At 45.3% G+C, this 16020-nt stretch overlaps 1 protein-coding gene across 5 annotated transcripts in view; it reads left to right on the plus strand.

The window, feature by feature from the left end:
• Positions 1 to 16020, plus strand: part of LOC149450175 (threonine synthase-like 2) — a 164784-nt gene that overhangs the window by 131769 nt on the left and 16995 nt on the right. For 4 of the 5 annotated variants that reach the window (XM_089692330.1, XM_089692329.1, XM_089692332.1 and 1 more), the window contains exon 5: positions 2862 to 2987. In XM_089692330.1, the coding sequence (XP_089548456.1) occupies positions 2862 to 2987 (126 nt within the window). Of the gene's footprint in view, positions 1 to 2861; positions 2988 to 11651; positions 13252 to 16020 lie in introns of those variants that run through there. The other variant, XM_089692333.1, reaches the window with a different exon arrangement.

Consider the following 16020-nt stretch of genomic DNA (forward strand, 5'->3'; position numbering starts at 1 on the left):
TTAGAGGTGATTGCAGCCGTATTAGTGCATTTGCGACAGAAACAATTGAGTACTGTCCGTGATACTTTTTTTTATTTGCACGGAGTATGTCCCCTTCTTCAAGGTCCAAGTAGTACCGTTATGATGGGTCTGTTATGATGGGTCCCATCATAACAGTACTGCTTGGACTTTGAAGAAGGGGACATACCCCGTGCAAATAAAAAAAAGTATCACGGACAGTACTCAATTGTTTATTTTTTGTTAAAAAGTGAACTTATCCTTTTAACCTGTTACATTTTTTTTATGAGATTGGGTGGATAGCTCTATAAATATCTCTGTTTTACCCCCTTAGGACCTATATAGTGCAAATCTTAAAGTGTCTTGTGCTAATTGTAAACACACTTATATTAATTATAAAACATCCATTCATATGTGTGAACTACCAAATGTGGCTTTCACCTGTGCAAACAAATCTTATGTTTTTCACAAGATGCCACAGGTGGAAGCCTCCTGTGTTCACTAAGCAGCACGGCAACCACTTGGCATGGGATCCAGGAGCTAATAGAAATCACTGTAGTAGCTGTGCCTACTACAGTGATTTCTGTCTCCAGGGGGATTTTCCAGAAATGGCACATACATGCTTACGCAGGGCCCTCTGATTCCTCCTGTATTCATTTGTATTGTAATTGTATTGTCCAAGCTGGATCAATGTCACTACTCACCACATACCTTGAATTCAGCTTTAAAGATCTGTTCTCTGCTGACATCTAGTGGAGAAATAGCAGAATGCAATTAATATTTTACTGCCTGTCACCCAATACAAAATTAAAGGCACAACCACCTTTCCAGACTTTTGCTGTAAACCCCATTTCACATGAGGTGGATTACATTCTTATCAGCAGGGGATCAGCTCACAGGTCCCCTGCTGATTGGTGCAGAGCGGGCAGATGACACATCCATAATAACAAAAATCACCAGCACCAAAAAATAATGTGAAATAATTCTTAACCTCCCTGGAGGTATTCCTGAGTTTAGCTCGGGTAAAGTTTCAGCACCACATGCGGTAACCCCGAGCTACACTCGGGAATACAATGCAGCATTGCTCCGGGATCCCTCGATCATTTACCTTGTTCTGCACTACTGCGATGTCCCCCCTGCAGCGTCCCCAGCCATCTCCTCCAGCCAATGCCGGCATCTGTCTTCCGGGTTCCATTCCCTGCGACGTCGGGACGTACGGGTCTTACGGGGATGTAACCGACAGGAAATTTAAAAAAGTGACATTCCCTAAATACATTAAAATCACATAGTAAAACATTCCTGTATCAAACCATTTCACATACATTTTGTCCCGAGTGCTTTGTCCTGTGCACTGCCTGCATTTTTACTGTTCTTTCTGCCTGGAAACAGAGAAACGTCCATGGTGTCCAAAAAGCGTCCCTTTAGGTCAAAAGCGGTTTTAGACCAGCTAGAGAACAGCGATAGTAAATCAGAACCACTTGCAGAATTGAATGATAATGATTCGTGGGGAAACAATTTTGCGACTTTGTTAAGTGATGTGCGAACTTGGTGCTATATTTCAAATTTCAGTGTTTTTGGTTTGATTACATTATTGAATTAAATTTATTATTATTATATTATTTTTTATGATTATTTATTAAATTATAATTTATAATTTCGCGTTTCAAATTTTAACATACCCGGGATGTTTACTAGGCTCTTGTTCAGACAGTTTTCAGTGAGATATTAAGAGAATTACAGGCCTACAATAAAAAAATGACATATTTCCATGCAAAAAAATGTACCGCTTTGAGCACAGAAATATGAACATAATGAGACCGCTAGGGAGGCTACTATGTAAAATGTTGCTGCTCCTTTGTGATATCAATAATAAAAATAATATATATATATATAAAACAGCACAAACAAATATTAGATATATATATTAACTCACAAAAACTCAATTAGTGCAGAAAAAAAATATTTCTGCAGAAAATTTTTTTTTGTTGAGATGGTCCCAAATATATTAGATAGGATATGATAGGATAAAGTCCTTATTCCAAAACCCTTGACCAGTGATCTTTGCTCGCCCTGGAGATTGGAGGCTGATTACAATTACAATGTGTATCTCTGAGGCATTGAGTGAAAGGCAATAGTCTTACCTACAACTGGGGATTTCTGCCTAAACCTTGAGATTGGAGGCTGATCCGAGGGGGATCTTGGATTCATGAGTCCATAAAATTTATGGCATTTCATTCACCTATATCTGGGGAGTGCGGTGTGTGATAATACCACAAATGGGTGTGAATTCTGGTCAAGGGTCTTGGAATAAGGACTTTATCCTATCTATTATATCCTATCTAATATATTTGGAGTGGGACTATCTCAACAAAAAAAAATTTTTCTGCACAAATATTTTTTCTGCACTAGATGACACATCCATGTCCACTCACTATCTGCAGAGTGACCACTCAGTTTCTGCAGAGCAGACACGGACAGAACCTGCTCTGCTCTTTTTGGGCAACTGGTAGTTAATAGACTCCACTGTCCTTTTTACACCCCACTTCCCTTCGATCAGCTCTGCCTAAATGGAAGAGGATAGATTCCCTTCTGACCCGATCGGACCAGGAGGTAGGCGGGTGTAAATGGACACAAGTCCATTTTTACCCCCACTGTCCATAGGTATACATGGACCTTCTGACGAGGTGCCAGGTCTACCGGAAAAACTGACAGGTGGACCTGATTTGATTGCCCGTGTGAAAAGGGCCTAAGTCTTGCTGCTAGAACTGTGATTAATCTGGGAACAGAAGACGCCAATCACTTATTGACTGACACTGTTCTTGGTCCACTAAAAAGAACATCAATTCATGTTTTATCTTTTATAGGAGCCTTACAACATGGAAAGGACATTGTGGCTAGTTGCTGATGGGGACTGTGGAAAAATTAAAGCCATGATGGAAGAATTCAACGCTAAAAAACAGCTCCGATTACCAGCAGACCTTCACCAAAAGGTAGATTATAGGCATTATAATTAAACATTCGTTATTTAGTTGCTTCTGTTTTACATATTGGGGTGGATTTACTAAAGGCTAATAGATTGTACCCTTTAAAATTGCAGTTGCTCCAGAGCTTAGTGAATGAGGTAAAGCTTTACTTTGCAAAGAATACCCAATCACATGCAAGGAAAATAAAAAACAGCATTTTTGCTTGCACGTGATTGGATGATGGAAGTCAGCAGAGCTTCCCCTCATTCACTAAGCTCTGGAGCAACTGCACTTGTAAAATGCAGTCTATTTGTCTTTAGTAAATCCACTTCACTGGGTTGCCAACATTTTGGTTTTTACATGGTTTTGACTTCCAGGAATCATGCACATTGGGCATGTGCTGCTGTTTTTGGTGTTTTTTTTTTTACAGCCAGTAAACTCCCCAGCATGTTATCCTATGACAATTTTCCTTTGTGACACATTGGGGTTGATTTACTAAAGGCAAATAGACTGTGCACTCTGCAAGTGCAGTTGCTCCAGAGCTTAGGAAATGAGGCAAAGCTTCCCTTTGCCAAGAATACCCAATTAGGCTGGCCATACATTATACAATTTTCTGTCCAATTTCTGCCAAATTCCCTTTAGATTTACCTTCAACTATGTAGCTCAAGAGCCTACCTAAGGCTGGCCATACATTATACAATTTTCTGTCCAATTTCTGCCCAATTCCCTTTAGATTTACCTTTAACTATGTAGTGCAAGAGCTTACCTAAGGCTGGCCATACATTATACAATTTTCTTGAGATTTTTACTTTAGATTTACCAAAACCATATAATATGTGGTCAAACCTAAACAACACTTTCAGTTGTATCCAATTAGGCAGGCCCATGCGCTACATAAGTTAAAGTTTTATTTAAGCCATGCGCTACATAGTTGAAGGTAAATCTAAAGGAAAATGGGCAGAAAATGGACAGAAAATTGTATAATGTATGGGCAGCCTAATTGGATACAATTGAAAGTGTTGTTAGTTTTGACCTCCTATTATATGTTTTTTTTGTAAATCTAAACCAAAAACCTCAAGAAAATTGTATAATGTATGGCCAGCCTTACATGCAAAGAAACTAAAAAACCAGCACTTTTGCTTGTACATGATTGGATGATGGAAGTCAGCTGAGCTGCTGCTCATTTCCTAAGCTCTGGAGCAACTGCACTTACAGAGTGCACAGTCTAATTGCCTTTAGTAAATCATCCCCATAGGCTTTACTCAGCGTTTTTTGGAAGGGGAATTTTCTGGCTGGAAAAACCCCAAAACTAGTGGGTTTCAAGAGGAGTTTTTTAGCTGTAAAAATGCTCTAACGCCGGTAAATGCAGTAAAACGCAGCAAACTGGTGTTTTTGAGCCAACATTTTTTATGTGTAAAAAACGTGTCTAAACGCAACAAAACAACACTAATGTAAAGAACGTGGTAAAACGTGCATTTTTATGGCGACTTTATAGGTGTCAGAGGAAAATCCCAGATGGACTGTTTTGTTGGTAGTCAGTAGTGGCTGAGCTGTGAGCACCCCGAGTCCAAGTGTAGATAGTGTACCCTCCCAGTCACCAGACGAAATTAAACGCTCACCTTCGGGGTATGACAAAAAAAGGTCAAAAATCGCATTTCCCTTCTGGGGCATGCAAGCACTGAAGGCTCCATTCAGTCTCGAACTGTATGTTATCAATCAAACTACATATGGAAAGAGGCAAAAACAGAAGGATAGGGCTCTCCGTATAATATACTTTTATTAAAATATAAAAAACACACTTACAAAGGAGGCAAAACGTGCATAACCGAGTGCTCTAGATCACAGTGCATAGATGCAAGATAGCCGTGGGTGACGTCATAGGCGTGGCTCCTCCCCCGTACACATTACATCCTAAGACCGGACTTCATCAGCGGGAACGGGAACAGAGCCAATCAGCACTGTCCAGGCAGAGGGTCAGGGGTTATGCAGCCTCATAGGACAGTCATTGCAGAACGAAAACTCCTCCAATAAGCTTTAACTAGTGCTCTGATAGCAGTCACAAGACTGCTATATACTGCTGATGAGAAAAGGTATTTAGCAGTTTATCTTTACTAAAATAATTGCATTTCCATGTTCTGTGTACTGTGGGAGACCAGATATAGTGAATGCAGGGTCCGGGGAGACCATATATAGTGAATGCAGGGTACTGGGAGACCAGACATAGTGAATGCAGGGTCCTGGGAGACCAGATATAGTGAGTGCAGGGTCCGGGGAAACCAGATATAGTGAAAGCAGGGTCCGGGGAGACCAGATATAGTGAACGTAGGGTCCGGGGAGACCAGATATAGTGAATGCAGGGTCCGGGGAGACCAGATATAGTGAATGCGGGGTCCGGGGAGACCAGATATAGTGAACGCGGGGTCCGGGGAGATCAGATATAGTGAACGCAGGGTCCGGGGAGACCAGATATAGTGAACGCGGGGTCCGGGGAGATCAGATATAGTGAACGCAGGGTCCGGGGAGATCAGATATAGTGAACGCAGGGTCCGGGGAGACCAGATATAGTGACTGCGGGGTCCGGGGAGACCATATATAGTGGATGCAGGGTCCGGGGAGAGCAGATATAGTGACTGTAGGGTCCAGGGGAGACCAGATATAATGACTGCAGGGTCCAGGGGAGACCATATATAGTGGATGCAGGGTCCGGGGAGACCAGATATAGTGAATGCACGGTCCGGGGAGACCAGATATAGTGACTGCAGGGTCCAGGGGAGACCAGATATAATGACTGCAGGGTCCAGGGGAGACCAGATATAATGACTGCAGGGTCCAGGGGAGACCATATATAGTGGATGTAGGGTCCAGGGAGACCAGATATAGTGAACGCAGGGTCCGGGGAGACCAGATATAGTGACTGCGGGGTCCGGGGAGACCAGATATAGTGAATGCGGGGTCTGGGGGAGACCATATATAGTGGATGCAGGCTCCGGGGAGACCAGATATAGTGACTGCAGGGTCCAGGGGAGACCAGATATAATGACTGCAGGGTCCAGGGGAGACCATATATAGTGACTGCAGGGTCCAGGGGAGACCAGATATAATGACTGCAGGGTCCAGGGGAGACCAGATATAATGACTGCAGGGTCCAGGGGAGACCAGATATAGTGACTGCAGGGTCCAGGGGAGACCAGATATAATGACTGCAGGGTCCAGGGGAGACCAGATATAATGACTGCAGGGTCCAGGGGAGACCAGATATAATGACTGCAGGGTCCAGGGGAGACCAGATATAATGACTGCAGGGTCCAGGGGAGACCAGATATAGTGACTGCAGGGTCCAGGGGAGACCAGATATAGTGACTGCAGGGTCCAGGGGAGACCAGATATAATGACTGCAGGGTCCAGGGGAGACCAGATATAATGACTGCAGGGTCCAGGGGAGACCAGATATAGTGAATGCAGGGTCCGGGGAGACCGGATATAGTAAAAGCAGGGTCCAGGGAGACCAGATATAGTGAACGTAGGGTCCGGGGAGATCAGATATAGTGAACGCAGGGTCCGGGGAGACCAGATATAGTGAACGCAGGGTCCGGGGAGACCAGATATAGTGACTGCGGGGTCCGGGGAGACCAGATATAGTGAATGCAGGGTCCGGGGGAGACCATATATAGTGGATGCAGGGTCCGGGGAGACCAGATATAGTGACTGCAGGGTCCAGGGGAGACCAGATATAATGACTGCAGGGTCCAGGGGAGACCATATATAGTGAACGCAGGGTCCGGGGAGACCAGATATAGTGAACGCAGGGTCCGGGGAGACCAGAAATAGTGAACACAGGGTCCGGGGAGACCAGATATAGTGACTGCGGGGTCCGGGGAGACCAGATATAGTGAATGCAGGGTCCGGGGGAGACCATATATAGTGGATGCAGGGTCCGGGGAGACCAGATATAGTGACTGCAGGGTCCAGGGGAGACAAGATATAATGACTGCAGGGTCCAGGGGAGACCATATATAGTGGATGCAGGGTCCGGGGAGACTAGATATAGTGAATGCGGGGTCCGGGGAGACCAGATATAGTGACTGCAGGGACCAGGGGAGACCAGATATAGTGGATGTAGGGTCCGGGGAGACCAGATATAGTGACTGCGGGGTCCGGGGAGACCATATATAATGACTGCAGGGTCCAGGGGACACCAGATATAGTGGATGCAGGGTCCAGGGGAGACCAGATATAATGACTGCAGGGTCCAGGGGAGACCATATATAGTGGATGCAGGGTCCAGGGGAGACCAGATATAATGACTGCAGGGTCCAGGGGAGACCATATATAGTGGATGCAGGGTCCAGGGGAGACCAGATATAATGACTGCAGGGTCCAGGGGAGACCAGATATAATGACTGCAGGGTCCAGGGGAGACCATATATAGTGGATGCAGGGTCCAGGGGAGACCAGATATAATGACTGCGGGGTCCAGGGGAGACCAGATATAGTGAATGCAGGGTCCGGGGAGACCAGATATAGTGAACGTAGGGTCCGGGGAGACCAGATATAGTGAACGCAGGGTCCGGGGAGACCAGATATAGTGAACGCAGGGTCCGGGGAGACCAGATATAGTGACTGCGGGGTCCGGGGAGACCAGATATAGTGAATGCAGGGTCCGGGGGAGATCATATATAGTGAATGCAGGGTCCGGGGAGACCAGATATAGTGAATGCAGGGTCCGGGGAGACCAGATATAGTGACTGCAGGGTCCAGGGGAGACCAGATATAATGACTGCAGGGTCCAGGGGAGACCATATATAGTGGATGCAGGGTCCGGGGAGACCAGATATAGTGAATGCGGGGTCCGGGGAGACCAGATATAGTGACTGCAGGGTCCAGGAGAGACCAGATATAATGACTGCAGGGTCCAGGGGAGACCATATATAGTGGATGTAGGGTCCGGGGAGACCAGATATAGTGACTGCGGGGTCCGGGGAGACCAGATATAGTGAATGCGGGGTCTGGGGGAGACCATATATAGTGGATGCAGGGTCCAGGGGAGACCAGATATAATGACTGCAGGGTCCAGGGGAGACCAGATATAATGACTGCAGGGTCCAGGGGAGACCAGATATAGTGAATGCAGGGTCCGGGGAGACCAGATATAGTGACTGCAGGGTCCAGGGGAGACCAGATATAATGACTGCAGGGTCCAGGGGAGACCATATATAGTGACTGCAGGGTCCAGGGGAGACCAGATATAGTGAATGCAGGGTCCGGGGAGACCAGATGTAGTGAATGCAGGGTCCGAGAGACCGGATATAGTAAGTTCAGGGTCCAGGGGAGACCAGATATAGTGAATGCAGGGTCCGGGGAGACCGGATATAGTGAATGCAGGGTCCTGGGAGACCGGATATAGTGAATGCAGGGTCTGGGGAGACCGGATATAGTGAATGCAGGGTCTGGGGAGACCGGATATAGTGAATGCAGGGTCTGGGGAGACCGGATATAGTGAATGCAGGATCTGGGGAGACCGGATATAGTGAATGCAGGATCTGGGGAGACCGGATATAGTGAATGCAGGATCTGGGAAGACCAGATATAGTGAATGCAGGGTCCGGGGAGACCAGACATAGTGAATGCAGGGTCCAGGGAGACCAGATATAGTTAATGCAGGGTGCGGGGAGACCAAATATAGTGAATGCAAGGTGCGGGGAGAGCGGATATAGTGGATAAGGGGGTCCGGGGAGACCAGATATAGTGAATGCAGGGTACTGGGAGACCAGATATAGTGAATGCAGGGTGCGGGGAGACCGGATATAGTGAATGCAGGGTCCGGAGAGACCAGATATAGTGAATGCAGGGTCCTGGGAGACCAGATATAGAGAATGCAGGGTCCGGGGAGACCAGATATAGTGAATGCAGGGTCCGGGGAGACCAGATATAGTGAATGCAGGGTCCTGGGAGACCAAATATAGTGAATGCAGGGTCCGGGGAGACCAGATATAGTGAATGCAGGGTCCGGGGATACCAGATATAGTGAATGCAGGGTCCGGGGAGACCAGATATAGAGAATGCAGGGTCCGGGGAGACCAGATAGAGTGAATGCAGGGTCCAGGGAGACCAGATATAGAGAATGCAGGGTCCGGGGAGACCAGATATAGAGAATGCAGGGTCCAGAGTTTAGTAACACTTTAAGCTTTAATAAACTTAGCCGGTTTGTTACTGTATTTGCTGCTTTTTTAATTATTTACACTGTATGTTGTCTTCTGTTGCAGAGAAAGGAGCAACTGGTCAAAAACTGAAATTACATTGTAGTAGGTTTCTGAGATTTAGGGCTATTCAATCTTTTTGCATTCTATGTCCCATTGGAGAGATTTCTCTTCACTTCCTGTCTTGTAGACCCTACAGGAAATGAGAGGAAATTTCTCCAAAAAGAGTGAATGCTGTTTTAGAAAATTGTCACCTCTTGGGAGACTTCTCCATTCTTCTTGTTCTGGTGATAATTTAAACTTTTGGATTTTTCCTTACTACTGGTCCTGGTAACCACAGGCGTCAGGAAGATTACAGAGAGCGGATCTCTCTATCATATACTGTACTCAAACAGCAATAAAAACCTGAACGGGATTCTAGTCCCTCGCCACTTTATTCAAAGCAGAAAAAATGTAGACTTTGGATACTGCACACTTATGGTGACATCTAGTGGGGAAGTAACAGTATGCAGGCCACATTTTTATTTACTACAGTTGTGTTAGGTTCTAGGCCAGGGGTCTCCAAACTTTCGAAACAAAGGGCCAGTTTACTGACTTTCATATATGAGGGAGGCCGGACTGTGGCCAGTGGGAGTAGAAAAATTACATAATTGATGTCAATGAGAAAAAAATTTCCCCTTCATTGATGTCAGTGAGAAAAATAGTGCCCCATCATTGGTGTCAGTGAGAGAACTAGTGCCATATCATTGGTGTCAGAGGGAGGAGTAGTGCCCCATCATTGGTGTCGGTGAGATGAATAGTGCCCAATCATTGCAGACAGTGAGAGGAATAGTGCCCCATCATTGGTGTCAGTGAGATGAATAGTGCCCCATCAGTGCTGTCAGTAGGAGGAATTGTGTTCCATCAATGGTCTCAGTGGGAAGAATAGAGCCCCATCAATGGTCTCAGCGGGAAGAATAGAGCCCCATCATTGGTGTCAGTGGGAGGAATTGTGCCCCATCATTGGTGTCAGTGGAAGGACTAGTGTCTCCTATCAGTGGTAGGATTAAGCAGATAAAAGCAAGCAAAGGGTCACATCTGGCCTGCAGGCCACAGTTTAGAGACCCCTGTTCTAGACCAATACTAAGTAGCCTGCTAACCAAATAGGTTCTAGGCCAGGGGTCTCCAAAACTTTCGAAACAAAGGGCCAGTTTACTGACTTTCATAAATGAGCAGGGCCGTACAGTGGCCAGTGGTAGAAAAATGACATCATTGATGTCAATAAGAAAAAATTCCCCCTTCATTGATGTCAGTGAGAAAAATAGTGCCCCATCATTGGTGTCAGTGAGAGGAATAGTGCCTCATCATTGGTGTCAAAGGGAGGAGTAGTGCCCCATCATTAGTGTCGGTGAGATGAATAGTGCCCAATCATTGCCGTCAGTGGGAGGAATAGTGCCCCATCATTGGTGTCAGTGGGAGGAATAGTGCCCCATCATTGGTGTCAGTGGGAAGAATAGTGCCCAGTCATTGCCGTCAGTGAGAGGAATAGTGCCCCATCATTGGTGTCAGTGAGATGAATAGTGCCCCATCATTGGTGTCAGTGAGATGAATAGTGCCCAGTCATTGCCGTCAGTGAGAGGAATAGTGCCCCATCATTGGTGTCAGTGGGAGGAATAGTGCCCCATCATTGGTGTCAGTGGGAGGAATAGCGCCCCATCATTGGTGTCAGTGGGAGGAATAGTGCCCCATCATTGGTGTAGGTGAGATGAATAGTGCCCAGTCATTGCCGTCAGTGAGAGGAATAGTGCCCATCATTGGTATAGGTGAGAGGAATAGTGCCCATCATTGGTGTAGGTGAGATGAATAGTGCCCAGTCATTGCCGTCAGTGAGAGGAATAGTGCCCCATTATTGGTGTCAGTGGGAGGAATAGTGCCCCATCATTGGTGTCAGTGGGAGGAATAGTGCCCAGTCATTGCCGTCAGTGAGAGGAATAGTGCCCCATCATTGGTGTCAGTGGGAGGAATTGTGTTCCATCAATGGTCTCAGTGGGAGGAATAGAGCCCCATCAGTGCTGCCAGTAGGAGGAATTGTGTTCCATCAATGGTCTCAGTGGGAGGAATAGAGCCCCATCATTGGTGTCAGTGGGAGGATTTGTGTCTCATCATTGGTGTCAGTGGAAGGACTAGTGCCTCCTATCATTGTAGGATTAGGCAGATGAAGGCAAGCAAAGGGCCACAGTTTAGAGACCCCTGTTCTAGACCAATACTAAGTAGCCTGCTAACCCAATAGGATCCAGTGATATCATTGTGAGAACTGGCACACTGTAGTATGTCATGGCTGGCTGTGTCTGATGCATTTACAGAGTTATCTGTCATTGTTTGGATATACAGCTGATACCAGAAAATTCAGTCTTCCAATTGGAAAAAAGCAGCTAGTTACCCATTGAATTACACTGTCCCTGGCCTACTAAACTAAACCGTAGGTCAACTTTCGTTTTTTTGTTTTGTTTTTCAGGAGTGATGATAAAAAAAGTTGAATCTTAAAGGAGGCTGACATTACTGAATTCTTCCTTTGTAATGCTAATTGCCTGACAGTTATGTCTTTATGAAATTGACAGTCTTTGTTATGAATCAATGATCCAGAACAATTATGCAGATCAGAAATGTGGACTTTCCCCTGACTTCTCTAGATGCATACTTGTTCAAGACCAGTAATTTAGAAGGCACTGGGGCAAAAGAACGTCAACTGAATCACATTTGGAGAAGGAAGCTGAGTTTTTGCCCCTTTTGTCCTATAATGACATTTCTGTCCAACAGGCCCAGGTTACTTAAAGCAAAATTAAAAGTGCTCTCTGGTAATGTCTGCATGACATTTTGTGAATGGCTGGGGGTGATGAGCCAGCTACCCATAATGATCTGTGGAACTGTAAGTTTCAGTGCTGAAAGTTTGGCACTGACAGCTCTGTGAAAAGTTAATGAAGCTACATGTTTCAAACAAGGAAGCAGCAACCAGACATGGGACAGATTGCTAAGAGGTCATTTATTTTTAAAGTGCAAATATGTAAACATAGATTTTGGCACACTAAGAAGAAAAAAACAGATGTATACTGTGATGGCTAGTATATTAACCACACAAGTAAAGTCCAATGGTGGTTAAGAGATGGCCTGTGTCAGGGGAAAAGATAAGGAAGTCCTGGAAAATGTGCCAATGCCCAATATGGCCACACTCTCCCTCTCTCCACATGGCAGCCATCTTTAAACCTGGAAGTGCCCAGTGGCTTCTATGGAAAGAAGCCGGGAACATTCATGCAGGCTTAGGTGCAGTAAATATTTAAATTTTAACAATGTTTGCTAAAGCATACAGGTTATGTAGTAATGTCAACAATTTGGAATAGGGAACCTTTTTAAATAAGGGAACCTGCACCACTTTGGCATGCTTCTGGCAAGTGAATGGTAAGGGACAGGGACCTGCATGTGAGAGAGAGAGTGGAAAACAGGGAAAAGTTCCTGAGGAGGAGTAGGGACATTTATGGGTAGGCTCCTTGGTTATTGCAAATCCTCCGGTGTTTGGAGCTGGTGGGAAGTGCTGCTTCATCCTAGATACCTCTTCTGGAACTGCTACCCCTGCTAGCCGAAGCTGTTTTCTGGTAACACAGCTGCTAAATCCAATATTGACCTATTCTGCACCGCTCTGCAAATATAGAATATATCCACACAGGGCTTTTTCTGCTCAGAAAATACATGCCATGACCCCAAACCCCCCTCTTGATCATGTTTTTTTCCATTTCAGTGGCCAGAATAAATTTATATTCTGGTCAATGAAATGAATAAACGCCCAAGTGCCTGACACGCCTAAACACATTTGCAATAATGAGGCGTATGAGCATTTTTGAAGCTGCTTTCCTCCTGTCAAGAGAAGAGCATTTACAAAAGCCCCAGTGTGCATGAAGCCTTAGTTCTCCATTGGAGTGGAGACCCCTCCAGTCTGCTTATTAACCTGAGATGCTTGATCGTGTTTGGCACTAGCTGACAACAGTAGTACAGTAGCAGTCATTTCTCCACTGTTTTGTGCCATACCAATACAAACAAAAGAAATAAATATGAGAATGCCTAAACATTTGTAATAGCAATAATTTTCTGTGCAAAGTAGTGCATTATCTGATAGAAATACAGGGGTGCCAATATTTTTGTCCATGACTGTATTTTTGCCATGGACTGTTCTTCACACACATCTTCAGTTCTGCAGGGCATGACTACAGTTTTTGAAACACTTCAGCATATATTAGCTGATCTTTACCCAGACCCAGGGGCGGACTGACAACTCATGGGGCCCCCGGGCAAAAGGGGATCATGGGGCCCCTGTGTCCTTGCCCACACCCAAAAAATCCTATGAAAAAGCCAATGAAAGATACCAGGGGCATCTCATGGGGCCCCCTACTGACCCCGGACCCTTGGGCAGTGCCCGAATGGTCAGTTCGCCCCTGCCCAGTCCTGATAATTTTGGAAGGCTGTGAACAAATTTTAGATCTGTCTGCTTTGCGGAAATTTTCCAAGTGACTTCTGGTCCCTCTGATGTGTTAACTTGTGAAAACAAATTTTGGAAGAGAACACAAAACCTGCCCACAGCTGAGAGTGTTGGTGTACCTAAAGATTTGAGAAGGGTCAATGGCAGCTTGAGCTAGATTCAGGCCAGTTGGGGTCTGCCTCTTGCTTCCAGTGACAATTCCAGAATAACTGTCACATTTATAAAAGATCTTTGATTTTCATTGTTTTTCATGAAATAAGAAGTCCACTATGTCCTGTCATCTGCTGGCAAATCAGGCTGGAACATTTCTGTTTTCCAAGTCTGCCTGCTTCCTCTCTATTCTGTACTCTGTACTTCTCTCTGTATTCTCACGTTATTATCTTTTAACCTTCCATTCACATTCTTCATGTTTTTTCTTTTATCCAGTTGCTTTTATCAGTTCAGCTCAATTACACTAGTTTTAGATTACAAGATCAATAGTCAGCCTATGGGACTTTGAGAATGGGACAGGTAACCTGAAAATAATGTGTTTCCCGGTTCAATAAAAACACAATCATTTGATACTGTTAGAATAAAGTGTCAGCTTTTCACAGGATTTTTTGAAGCTTTAGTTGGAGATTTTGGTCAGATGGCACGGTGGATAGAAGATGTACTTAAACATAGTACAGGGGCAAGAGGCAGACATGATTTACAGTTGTTCTAATCGAAATTCATAAAGGCAAGGATAGTTTTCCGATGTGAAATGGCTTACACAAGTCACCTTTACTCTATATCAACAAAGACTGTCAATAACACCTAACTTTACTGTATGTATCCATGTCACTCAGGTGATGGCTAATCATATAGAAGACACGAACCCTTTAACATTCTTAAATTCTCCAATATTAATGGGTCTTAAAGGAACCCTTTTAATGAGAGGAATGCAGAAACTGCCATTGCTGACCTTTCCTTCTGGAAATGGTAGCTGCCTGTCATGCTGACCATTGACCCTCAATTCATTGCAGACTCAGAACAAGTTTTCAGATAAGAAGTTCTGACTTTACTCTTACTTTATTGATCTGTATACTTGGTACTTGATAGGAGATGGAAATGACGAGGTCTGCCTCACTTGTATCTCCAGCCCAGATCCCACTGGCATTGGAACAGAGGATGCCAGGGGACAGGAGGAACAAAAGTGTCAGCAGATGTTGACAGAGCTTGCATTTGGAGGTTCATTCCCGAAGAGACTGGCGGACCATCAGTTCAGAAATGGTAGCTATGCTCTGGAATCCAATCCAGATTAAAGGGGCACTCCACTTGCACTGCAGGTTCAGAATGAGTGGTAGACTTGAAGCAGGAAAATTCAATGATGTACAGAATTTGTACAGCAAACAGCCAGGCAGGCAGGCACTTGAGCAGGACTGGAAGCTGGAATCAGAGACAGGAGCGTGGTCACAGGAATAGCCAGGGTCATCAACAGGTGGGCAGCGAGGTACCGATTCATGAGCAGAGCTGGGTTAGGAACTTAGAAACAAGTCAGGAGCAGAATCCGAAGCTAGGTCAGAAACAAGGGAATCATACAAGAATAGCACAGGACACAGGGGAAACAACAGTAAAGGAACAGCAAACCCAGATACTCCTGCGCTTAGGGATTATTATATATTATTTATATAGCGCCAAAAGGTTTGCTCAGCGCTGTACATTATAGTGGGGGACAGTACATGAGACAGTACAGTAACAAGACAAAACACGAGGGGTTTGAGGGCCCTGCTCTTTCGAGCTTACAATCTAGGAGGGAGGGGATAGTGGTACAGGAGGAAGTGGCTGTGGGGGATGGAGTAGTAGGAGGAGTGTAGATCAGCAATTAGGTGAGGGTGGGGTAGGCTTACCTAAAGAGATGGGTTTTCAGGGTGCACCTGAAGGTGAGGAGGGAAGGTGACAGTCTGATGGATTGGGGTAGAGAGTTCCAGAGGATGGGAGAAGTACAGATTATGACATCCCGAATGTCCTGGAATATGCACGCCTTGCTGTCCTCAAAAGACCGAGGGAGTCCAAATGTACTGAATAAAGCAAAAAACAAACAGAGGGCGCACTGGCCTAGTGCATTACCTTAAAAAATGTATTTAATAAAAGTCGGTATTGTACCCACAAAATGGCAATACACTCAAAGGCACATCATAAAGGAACAGCTCTGTCCGATCTGCACTGCGTGTCTGTCCACAATAGAAACTGTGGAGATCCAACTGGCTAATGCGTTTTGAGGACTTGCCTCTTCCTCAGAGCCAACCCCTCCTCTTGACACAGGGGAAACAGCTGAGGACCAGTCAGCACTTGGCCCTCCATGATACAGTATTGGAAAGTTATCCTAGCTGGTGACAAC

This window comes from Staurois parvus, unplaced genomic scaffold (genome assembly GCF_062004578.1).
Source record: "Staurois parvus isolate SC_StPar_1 unplaced genomic scaffold, SC_StPar_1.0 ptg000581l, whole genome shotgun sequence".
NCBI classification, from domain to species: Eukaryota; Metazoa; Chordata; class Amphibia; order Anura; family Ranidae; genus Staurois; species Staurois parvus.